This window comes from Anticarsia gemmatalis, chromosome Z (genome assembly GCF_050436995.1).
Source record: "Anticarsia gemmatalis isolate Benzon Research Colony breed Stoneville strain chromosome Z, ilAntGemm2 primary, whole genome shotgun sequence".
Taxonomy (NCBI): Eukaryota; Metazoa; Arthropoda; class Insecta; order Lepidoptera; family Erebidae; genus Anticarsia; species Anticarsia gemmatalis.
In genome coordinates, this window is record NC_134776.1 from 5,011,786 (window position 1) to 5,024,246 (window position 12,461).

General features: G+C 34.4%; 1 protein-coding gene across 2 annotated transcripts in view; it reads left to right on the plus strand.

The window, feature by feature from the left end:
- The first annotated feature begins 366 nt into the window (after nt 1-366).
- The window catches only part of kon (chondroitin sulfate proteoglycan 4-like protein), a 30,805-nt gene continuing 18,710 nt past the window's right edge, over nt 367-12,461 (plus strand). For both annotated transcript variants that reach the window (XM_076134838.1, XM_076134839.1), the window contains exons 1-11: nt 367-762; nt 2,820-2,956; nt 3,923-4,069; nt 4,190-4,333; nt 4,741-4,922; nt 5,048-5,255; nt 6,654-6,809; nt 7,875-8,102; nt 8,365-8,652; nt 9,231-9,428; nt 11,924-12,030. In XM_076134838.1, coding sequence (XP_075990953.1) covers nt 705-762; nt 2,820-2,956; nt 3,923-4,069; nt 4,190-4,333; nt 4,741-4,922; nt 5,048-5,255; nt 6,654-6,809; nt 7,875-8,102; nt 8,365-8,652; nt 9,231-9,428; nt 11,924-12,030 — 1,853 coding nt within the window. In that variant the 5' untranslated portion in view covers nt 367-704. The remainder of the gene's footprint in view (nt 763-2,819; nt 2,957-3,922; nt 4,070-4,189; nt 4,334-4,740; nt 4,923-5,047; nt 5,256-6,653; nt 6,810-7,874; nt 8,103-8,364; nt 8,653-9,230; nt 9,429-11,923; nt 12,031-12,461) is intronic.

Sequence of the window (12,461 nt, forward strand, 5' to 3'; positions counted from 1 at the left end):
TCAGTAACGTTTACTACGAGAAATTGTGGCCCCTTTTTTCATAATATACCTACCTACCTAGTTATCTTCTGATGAAAAAAAAATCCATGCTTTAATTAATATTTTTTTTACCTGGTAGTTAACTATTCCGATAGATACAAGGTCTAGAATTAACAATACACACCTGTCGTGGCATAGTGGCATACACATCATGTTTGTTCATGAATGCCATAAAAATATGATGCCAAAATTAATTAAAATTATGTCCTAATTGAGTCGCACAGTCTTATTTATTGGGGCAACATTGTTTAACTGAATGAAATTTTGAACGTAAATTGAAAATTGAGAATGACCGAATGATACTCAGCTTCCAAACCTACACTCTATCAGAATATGAAAATTATAAAAGTAGTTTTACTTTGAAATAGACTTAATAAAAACAAGACTACGCTTTAATGTAACGAATTTTAATTTTTAATACTCAATTAAAAATTATTGTCGGAGACACATTAACATGTCTGCTGAATAGTGTTTTGTGTATTTTGCGATGTTAAAATTCTGTACAGACGCCACGCCTGCCGTGTTGTTGACTCGTGAAAATAATGTTCTTGCAGTGTCATAAAAAACAGGCCATCATTTTCTTTTGCTTTACTACATGAGATCGGCCGTCTTACAACGCTCGTATCATTTTGATGTTGTCTTATTTGTGATTTTACTCCTAAAAAATGGAGCTAATTTTAATTCTTCTAACATTTGCTTCACTGGGACTGGCCTACGATAAAGGTAAGGAACAATGTTATTATGGAAAGGAATTACTCGTTGTTCGTGTCAATGTTTATTACAAACACGAACTGACTGAATAATATATAATGACATACTAATTCTATAAATTTCTTGTGAAAAATTTATTATTATAATGGTCCTTCTGTCTGACTCATGGTCTGCCCTTTTTGCAGTAATAAAACCAATAAACGCATCTAATTAATCTTCCATTTGAATAACTCATCTATTTATTTCTATTTATTGTTATTGTTTCCAAAATGATATATATGTTAACTATAGATAATTGTAGTACCCTGCTATGTTATTAAAACATACCTAGTAAGCAAAATTAGAATAACAGAGTAAGCAAATATTTTTATTTAAGCCCATTACATCCAAGTAAGTGCAAACATAAACAATAATGCATTCAAACAAAAAATCATTCTCCCTTTGTTATTATTTATTATATAAATAAATAGACATGGTGAAAGGTATAGTCTACAATGATTAAATTTACTAAAGAACTTGATATTACTCTGATGAATCTGAGTCTAAAATGGGGTGATGCACCACTACTCCATTTTCAAAAGTTTGATACCACTTTGCTCCAAAACTCCCAAATTCTTCTCCATCAAGAGGTATCAGGTAAACTGGTCGTTTATACAATACAGGTTTCAAAAAACGAGCATACTCATATCCTGGATATTTAATTGTTTCATCAATCACACGACGGTTACAGGGCACTGGTACACCATGTTCCTCAGTGTATCTTCTTTGAGGTGCCGATTTATACCTTAACGGCAACAAATGCACTGAACATTGTAGCACTAATAACAACCAAGTGCAGCCTGCACAAAACAGTAATAAATAATACATGCATTATTTAAATAACCCAATAATCCAAAACCAACTGAACCAATAAAATTATTTAGCCAACTTACACTGGTGCAGGTACATGTTGTGCAAATTGAGATTTGAGTATTTTATTTAAATTCCGAACTGAAACACATCAACCTTTTGATTGATCAAAAATTGCGAATTTCGTACGCATGATAATTATTGTGAAAGTTAATTAAATCTCCAATCATAATTCCCATTTTGATTAGTTTCATACTAGAATTAAAGATTGGTTTTAAATCTAGAACATAATCTAGCACATAGAAGATTCTTTTACTTCTATCTAATATTCTAAGGGATAAGCAAACATGCAATTGCAGGAAACTAAGGTAGTTTGCTTAATGTTTTTGTGCAAACACACTGGAAATGACTCTGCAATTATGGGACTTTATACATAATTAAAAAAACCTGACAGTTAGTCTAGGGTCCTGTATTACAACCTCTAAATATCTATCAAATAGCTTAATAGATGGAATTTTACAGTTGTTTTCATAAATTTACTATCACTTTATTTTGCAAATAAGTGCACTTATTTATAAACTGTGAAACTGGCCCTAAGTCCGTTAAACTGAATAAATTGTGCATGGTTCATGATAAATTATATGAAATAGGGAAAGAATGATTCTTAACAAAAAAATAAAATCTGATGATTAGTAACTGAATATTATTGAGGAAGGCTATTTTATCATGCTATGTCTAATAGTGTGGAGCAGCAATAAAAATCTAATTATTACATTAAAGCTAACGATGAAGTAACATGCTAAAGTTAGTTATGAATATAGACACAATCATGTTGTTATAATCTTCTAACATCTACTTAGTACTTGTTTATCTATACTAATATCTATATATCTATACTCTATACTCTATATACTCTATACTATACTCTATACTAATATTATAAATGTGAAAGTAACTCTGTCTGTCTGTCTGTCTGTTACTCAATTGGTTCAAATTGGTTCAGTAGTTTAGGCGTGACCTAAACTACTGAACCAATTTGCATGAAATTTGGTATGGAGATATTTTGATACCCGAGAAAGGACATAGGCTACTTTTTACCCCGGGAAAATGACGCATTCTCATGGGAAAATTCAGGTGGCGGATGAAGATGTGGGTAAGAGCTAGTTATGTAATAAAATAAATTATGCTCCTCAATTCACAATACTCTTTTCTTGTTTCAGCATCTTTTTATGGGGCCAGCTACATTTCATACCCTCTTCAAGAAGCTAAAGGCGTTACTGATATAAGTTTCCGCTTCCGAACTCATTTGTCTGATGCCCTTCTGCTCCTGGCTGCTGGCAAAACTGACTACTGCATGGTAAGTTTTATGAAATACTAAAAAAATATGTTTAATTCTTAATTACATTAAATGGTCACTATCTTTTGTATTAAAGTCCTATTAGAAATAATTGATTTCTCTGTCACTACTGCAATAATAATGGATAGTAAATCATCAACTAGGTTAAATATATTATGTAGTTTAACTAAACAGACATGAATTTGTTAACAATATTGCAACAAATTTTGATTCACTCTATATTAACAAGTCACAATAGAAACGAAGATTTAAAAATGATCAATAAATAAATAGTGTTTTTTAAAAGGGTATCATGTCATGATACCAGTAAAGTTCTTATTTGTCTGTCCAATAATAAAAATATTAGATTAACCTTAAGCTAGCTAGTGGTTCCATCCCTTAGCCCTATATCGTTCTAGGTGTATACGACTGCTGATCACAAAGGCTCGAGTTTGGTTACGGATCGGACAACTTAAAGTAAAATATTTCTATAGTAACTCGGAGTTTGACAACGTCCCCGGCATATGGCAATAGACTCGCCCGATTATACGGGAGTAATATTGTAAATGGAAAAAGTATATGGCAGTGATATATTTTAGATCCCTCTGCCTACAACTAGGGGTTAACAAAGGCCTGCAAGAACCAAAAAAAGTAGCTAATAATAAGGGTGCATGACCCGTGGAACACCAATGTGGTTCACCTACCTGTATCACAGTTAAATTATTGTGTCCCTGATACACCCAGCTGTACCACGATTTATCTAATGTACTCTGGTTTACTTAGGTTTTCATGCTTATATCTTAACTATTACTAGTAAACAAAGATACAATTATACTAATATTTATTTTATTTATATAACAGTATTTCAGTTTTGCATGCAATGGTGCTAGACAGTTCTTATTTAAGTTCATGTCCACACACTATAGTATTAGTAGAAAGGAACTTATCTTACATATACATACTGATTATCCTGTGTGGTATTAACAGATCCGTCTGGAGAGTGGTAGACTTAAACTACACATCAATCTTGGCGCGGGAGAAAGTGAACTGTCGTCTGCCAAAGGCATACACCTCAATGATACTAAGTGGCACCATGTTAGCATTATCCGTCGAGAAGCCAACTTAACTATGAAGGTATTAAGCAATTCCTTAATTAATCTATTATTTGCGAATGTTTTATTTTGTCTCTTGATGCTTAAGTGAACTTCAGCATCATATTTATTGTTATTCTTGAATTTTTTTTTTATTTTGTAGGTCGATGAGACAGCAGTTAAGAAAAGACTGCCAGGCCGGTTTTTTGAGCTGAATATACACTTCGGAATATTTTTGGGTGGTCAAGGAGATTTCTCTGAACTGTTCTTAGGTCATATGGAGAACTTCCGCGGGTGCATGGAAGATGTGAGTGTTTACCATATTTAACCCTTTGTAAAGTAGTGACAACTGCGTTGCCTTACCTTACAACTACGTTGCCACTACCTTACAAAGGGTTAAAGTTATGAAAAACATTGATATTAAATAAATTTACCTCTTTTGCAGCAAGATAGAGTATTTTTGTTTAATAGCGAATAGGATTCTTTGGAAATCGATTTTTGCCATTATTCCACTGATAATGTTAGTTGTATATCATGAGCCATGATTGCATATTTAATTTTTCGTACTATCTGACACTGCACAAGAAACACCACTGCTCAATTCAACAGTAAACTTGTTGTCTCTTCTCTAGAGAAGCACTAGTTCTGAAACCAACTATCGTATAAATTTTAAAAAGTCGTTTGTAATAAATACTTTTTATACATTGTAAATAGGTGTACTACAATGGCGTTAAAATCATAGAAAAAGCTCGCAGCCGCTCCAGTTCAGTCCACGTTGAAGGTGTCACATGGAACTGCGCTCCAGAATTCGATGCTGACCTCAATTCCGATATTAGTTTTGTGGACGAAGGTGCCTATCTTATACTGCCGAAGATTAGTTCTAGGGCAGGAGGAAAGTGAGTGAATATTATATTTTATTAGATGCATATATTTTTTCACCACTAAAGTAGGTGCAGGCCAAAGAATGCCTGTTGCTGCGATCTCTATAAATTTTGACACGATTTCTTTGTATGTGTTTCAGGTGGCAGATAGAGTTCAAAACCATAGCTCAAAATGCAATGATATTGTATAATGCGGGTGGAGGCAGAGGCTCTGATTTTCTGGCTGTTGAGATATTAGAAGGTGTGGTCCGGGTTAAGATGGCGAGAGGTCAGATCGTGCACACTGTGAGAGTCAATGATGGCCAATGGCATAAATTGCACCTGTCATTCTACCCATCCATGATAGAGGTAATTTAAAAAAAATCTATTTGATTGAAATAATAATTGCACTTTCAAGAGTTCTGTCAATCTCTAATAACATTAATATTAGTGAGAATGAAAAACGTCTCAGTTGTCTCTCTGGATACTTACCTACAAACTTAAATAAACATGAATAATATAATTTTTTTATTGTATATAATACAATAGCTGTTAACATTTTGATATCTGCTCATATGTGTGTTGTGTTTGATGAATATTCATGACTAGCTTCTGCCTGCGTGATTTAATATCTTTCCTCTTTATAATATAAATATAGATGAGTTGTAATCAACTAAAAATTACTAATCCATAACTAGCTGAGCGAGTTTCTATGAATTTATTCCTCATTAAATATTCAAATTAATAGAAATGTATATTTAACCAGTTTGGGCTGCACTATGGTCTATGTGTTTCAACTCATAGTGTGCAAGAGATAAGGGTTTGGCTTTACACATACACACACTTACTTAGTGCGGTTTAAGGGCTGTATAAAGAATTGCTGGGAATATTGGGTTTTCTTATGGGTGGCAGAATGTTCCTACAAGTTTTTAAGATAAGTGTGTTACTTACATAAAGCTGTGCGACAATTAATATTTTTTAAAAGTTAATAATAATGATGTACCTACCCTTAGAATGTATCAATATGCTTACTTTCTTATCAATTTACTGGAAACATCTGCGACATAAATGTAATGCTAAATGCTATAATATTTTTTATTATAATACTAATGTTATGAATGCTGGTAAAATAAATGTGTTTGTATGACACCGAGTAGGATTTTTATGCAATTAATTGGTTATTGTAAATATTAATTACATTAATTATCGGCAAAATCAAAAAATAAAAGCTGTGCTCATAATAAACAATGGAAAAAATCGTAACAAATTGCCAATTTTCTGTATTTTAAGCGAAAGTGAAGAAATAATTGTAGTTATACATGTCTTTCGGCTATAATTAGTAGAATAATGTAAGAAGACAACTATTATGTACTGAACTAACTCATTCTAAACACCTGGAGTGTCCATCTTATGAGTTTATTTTATTGTTTATCACAGCACTACATAGTATAAAGCAAAGTCGCCTCCTGCGTCTATCACTATGTCTGTATGTATGTGTAATATGTGTATGTATGCTTAGACATGCTAAACGGATTTTGATGTGGTCTTTTAAACAGATAGGGTGATTCAACAGGGAGGGTTTATATGTAAAAGTTGTAAAGGTTTTCTTTGTAAAATCAATGTTTAAGCTGGGCGAAGCTAGGGCGGGCCGCTAGTGACGAATAAATGCAACTTGCGCCATACGAGTGTTTTTTACCCGTGATTGTCCCACTATGATATAGTTAAACAATATGTCATTGTATCCATTAACGTTTGATCCATTTGCAGCTGTCAGTGGACAACATCGCAATGCACACACGTATTGAGAGCGGTGGCACGCGATACCTAGACCTATCCGATTCCTTCTACCTCGGCGGCATCGAGAGTGACAAACAACAGCGAGCCTTCACAAAAGGAATACAAGCGGCTGATTCTAGCATCATGGTAAGTTTTTAGAAGGAAACTACTCTAAATACTAAAGATAACTTTATTAATTTCTTTTTGTTACAAGCCTTGACGGTTGGGCCACTGCTGGGCTAGGGTCTCCTCCCGAACTAGGGAGGGGTTAGGCCTTAAGTACATCACGCTGGCCTATTGCGGATTGAGACTTTGTTTGGGTTAATGCCCTTAAGAAATGTGTTAATCAACTTTCAGGCTACGCAAGGTTTCATCGCGATGTTTTCCTTCAAAGGTAGAGCAAGCATATCAGTCTAATAAAAAAAATGCTGCAATCAAAGATTTGTAGTCACATAAATTAGAAATCAAACTCAATTATTACTAAGATCAAAATGAATCACCGTTCATAGGTTATCTTATGAAGACAGTATATAATTGCAATACAAGTCTGATGAGTGAAAATATATTAGCTAGTTGTTTTTTTTTTATATTTAGCTTTGCTTAAAAAAAACTGCCAAAGAAGATCCACATAAAACAAGAAAACTAAATAGCGACAATATGCAACTAATATTATAAATGCGAAAGTTTGTGAGAATGTATGTATGGATGTTTGTTACTCTTTCACGCAAATACTACTGAACCGATTACGATGAAATTTGATATATAGGTAGCTAAACACCCGGAATAACACATAGGCTACTTTTTATCCCGGAGTTCCCGAGGGATCGGGATTTATACGGGAAGGGTTTCCACGCGGACGAAGACGGGGGCGGCCTCTATTAATAAATAAATATCATTAGATAACAGTCATTTGATACCAAACTAAGCAAAGCTTGTACTATGGTAACCAAATAGTTGATAAACGTACTCCTGAATACATACTTATATACATTAACAACAAGGCTCAGAACAGATGATCGTGCTCATCACACAAATATTAGTTCCGGGTGGGATTCGACCACCGTGCAGTTAGTAATCATATTTTATTATTATGATTGTGAAGGTCTGAATTGCCATCGTATACATCGGGAACAGTCGATATTCTCCTAACTACTTTTGTACTAAGAAGAAGTTCGTATTTTACTTGTATTTAACCTAAATCTATTATTTCAGGGTTGCATAAGACCTATTGAGGTAGATGAGAAGATTTATGGGCTACCAAATGCGGTGGTTACGTACGGTGTGAGCCCTAAATGTGTTTGGTGGTTCCCTTGCCACGCAAGCCCTGGGAATAGGCCGTGCGTTCCACAAGCTGTATGTGAACAACATGGAGTAGATCATTTCACTTGCAAGTGTGACTCTGATCTCTGCATTAATCCTGATTATGCCGAGAAGTATAAGGTCAGCATTGTATATTAAAGATAACATAATCAGGAGTAAAAGTACAGTCGTTTTGTACTGACTTTTCTTTTTGAGTAGACTTGAGCATGAATCATGGCATTCTTAAACAATTGAAAAATTTATAGGAGTTTAGAATTTTATATCTATTTCCCTTAAATGTCATTGATCGTAAATTATTTTGAACCAGTATCGCTTCCTAAAATTTTTGCTAATTATTGTGTCTTGTCTAGACTATTACAAACATAACATTTTTTTTGCACAGGTGTTTTCAAAATCCAGCAGCGAGTTAGAGTTGGTGGCGCTGTATCCTCTTACAGTCCAAGAGGGGGGTGTATCGGTGATCACTACACAGAACATCGATGTTGTTCTGGACCATCACAAGTATGGCGTCAGACCGTCAGGAGTAGTGCTCCACGTCGCGCAGTCACCTCAACACGGTAGAATAGCGATTGACCTCTCACTTCAAAGGAATTCTCAGCAATACAACTTAATAGAAGGGGAAAGCAAGTCAAAGCAGTTCTTTACGTTACTCGATCTTTCTCGAGACAAGGTACGTGATAATATAACTGTCCACTGTTCCACTAATAAGTTACTCTCCTTATTACATTCTACTTTAAAATTATGTACAGCAATTGTAACAGCTAAGGTGTGCCAAATTTTCACTTCAAGAGTCTGAAATGAACTGTGATACTTTGAAGTTTAATATACTTTCAGTGAGTATCAGATTCTGTCATTTAGTAAGTTGGTAATGCAAATAGTATGATTAACATTCGGTTCAGTGCGCTCGCTGTATTAGGTCACCTATGATGCATCTGATGAAAATACTTATTTTACGTTTATTGTGCAACTAAAACGTTCGGCAAACGTTCCGTCGCGGAACGTTCGGCGTGGAAGGTCCGGCCGACGTGTCGTCACATTAAGAGTCAGCTATACTATATAGAAATGGCGTGGAATCAAAAGTTGATCAACTAAATGATACATTTTCGGTGATTGGTTAAAATAGAAGATCTTCAATTTTATAGTGGAAATCAAAACACTATGTAATCAAAGTTGCGGACACAAGCTTATCAAAACAATATGATTGCAATTTGCACATATGTACAATCTAAGTACAATTCTATGTTTCAGGTTCGCTACGTCCATGATGGCTCCGAAAATCATCAAGATGCTATAATTCTAGACATGGAACTGATACCAGAAACCAAGTTCACTTTGCCAAGCTATCTGCAAGGCAGGAACACGTTTGTGTTGCATGTTAACGTGACGCCAGTCAATGATCCTCCTGTATTGAACTTACTTCCTGGCAAAGTGCTCAGGCTTACCCAGGTATGTGACATCACTCTCTCCTGTATGTTTTTTTTTAAATTTAAGCAGTTCTGGATTCAAGACCCACGTCCTGAATCCAAAACTGCGCAAATTCTGCTGGTAACACATTATTATTTTATTTTCAAGGCTCATTAATTCGGCTGATAAGCAACCATGTTAAAACAAAAGCCTTGGTTCTATATGTCATTGACTACTACGACTATTACCGACTATCTTGACCAAAATACGTTACTACTTAGTCACTCGGCAATCTGACGAGTCTACTGCTAGGCATAGGCCTCTCCCAAATCTTTGTATAATAATTCATTCATAAGCAAGCACATTTGGGTGTAAATGAGCTTTTGCTGTTATTGTTCATATAAAATCAACATATTAAAATCTACGATAATATTTGAATGTTCTAAACAACATTTAATAATAATAAGTTTGCTTTTGCGTTGGAATTTTTCGACGCTCTTTTGATTTGCCAATATTAATGCATTATTTACCGCCTGTTTCCAGTCACTGCATTGACTCAGTACGCCACTTGCAATGCAATGCAGCCCTACACATTTAACGATGTCGTATAAATCTTACTTTATTTCGTTGGCTGGCTGTCAGAGTGTACTCTGAATCAGTGTTTTCCACCCAGTCCAATAACGTATATTAATACATGAAGTTTTATAACGCATGATTTAGCTAAAGCATGGTTAGTTATTTTCAATTATGTTGTTTTCACACTTATTATACTCTGTCCAATAATTATATAATTAGTATTAATTAGTCTTTTGACAGCGTGACGATTGACGTATTTAGTGTTGTCCTAAAGATTCTCGAATTCTATACCATTCCGATTATAGTAATATTAACCGAATTAGGTACCTATAATATCTACGTAAATTAATAACAGATATAGAAATTTACGTTCTGATTTAATATTGTCTTAGTTTTTTGAAAATAAATCTAAATCCGATAATATAATGATATTTTGTGAAGTCTTCATATTTAAAATAACATATTAACTACAACTGACTAACATTATAGAAGAGTATTTCTTTAGCAGATTTCATACTCCAAGCATTGATTTTTATCGATTATTTTTAATCGGTGGCACAACCGTAGTAGTCGCTGTGTGTGACACATCACTAAGTGGGCGGTACCCGTCCATGAAGTACAAATATCATTTGTATGACATTTTCACGTCAGCAATACAAAACTTTATGAGCGTGAGCTGTGAAAAGACTAATAATATAATGGACATAGTATTACAAAACAATAACATCACCAGCAGCGTATAAGAGTATAATAACATTTAAAAAAGCTGTATTTTTTTTAATTTATTTAATTTGTTTATTAATTTCAGAGTGTGCAGAGTTTCAATTTTGTTTTCTGATTTGCTTTTGTGTAGTTGCATGTATTGTTTGACATGTACGCCGCAAGCACTACCGACTAACAAATAATGTTGTACCGTAAGTATTTTAGCATAGATTTAATCAGTGATAAGAGACATATTCTCGATTTACAATTTATAGTTAGTTTTAAGGTCCTACTATAAAAAAGCTTACTAGTATAATTTCTTATAAAGCTATGTTTAACTATAATCAGGCCGTTTCAAACGTGCGAACTACGTGTTAATGTTAATAATGAAATGAATATGACAATATGAAAGTGCGAGAGAGAAACTCTGAGAAAATGACATTACTTAGTTCGCACGTTTGAAATGGCCCGAGTATAATATGTCACCTTTACTAACAATCATAAAATTGTTAATGGCTCCTCCGCTAGGCTAAGTCTGACTCGGAAGAGTCAATGAATTCCAGTATCCAGATTTCTTTCACTAGTCCGATGCAAGACGGGTCATTAATTGACTAATAACTGTTTCCTTTATATCCACGTTGTTGATTGTACAGAACTCATTACATCAAGTGCTCAAACAAAATTATAAAGGCCGCTATTACAAAACAGTCCATCACAAAACAGAAAGTCTTCTGTTTCTGTTTAATAAATAGTTTCAATTCGTTAATGAACAATGTTTCCTATGTTATATTAGCATATTAACTACTTACCATATTTGTGTTCCATAATCTCCATAAGCTTAAGCTCAGGATTCATTGTAAATTTGTTGACAGATCGAACAAATCTTTAGGGTGCCGTACTTTTAAAACGGGACCCTATTACTGAGACTACGCTTTTTTTTCTGTAACCAGACTATATTACATAACCGCGATAGTTAGACAGTTGAAATACCAAATCAGAAAAAAAAACGATTTATAGGGGCGGGAGCAAAGTTTTTATAAACAACGGTACCATTCGCGCGCGAGTCCAACTTGGCCGGGTTTTTTATTGAAGTAATGTGCTAAATGGTATTAACACTGCGAATCTCAGGGCTTCAGAAAGTACATACTTTAGGTATTTATCTCGGTCCGGTCGTCACAAGCAGTGCAGTATAATTTCAATATTCTAAAGCATGTACCTATCAATATCTGTATCAAATCTCTAACTCGTAATAATTGCAGGGCACTCGTAAAGTCATCACATCGGACATACTCAAAGCAGAAGATCCTGATACACCACCTGAAGACCTTCTATACACAGTACTTCACGGAAAGAATGAGGCAAACAGGTGAGGACTTAGAAGGTGTCCCCCTGCTGAGTATAGGACTCCTGTCAATTTGAGACGGGTGACTATCAGAACATTTCATAATGTTTTCCTGTATCTGTAATTTGCAATTCTTCTTTCATATCACAATTTCTATAATATTCATCCAACTCATTTTGCTTTCTGGTCTGCGTAGAGGAGAGCTTATACCAGATACCTATAAAATATGTATTGATCTGTGACTTGCTTAAATATAAATATCATTGTTAAATTCCCATAGTAGTTAGTACAGGCTCGCCTAGTGTGGGGACTACGGAATGTTTCAACATTTCGGTATTTTTCTGTATTTATATACAACGTGTCCCAAAACTCAACGTCAAAACGAAAACCTGAGCTAGGCCGAGTTGTGTTGGCTCTCAAAAAATAATTTAAAAAAATCTATCTCGTGTAGTTTA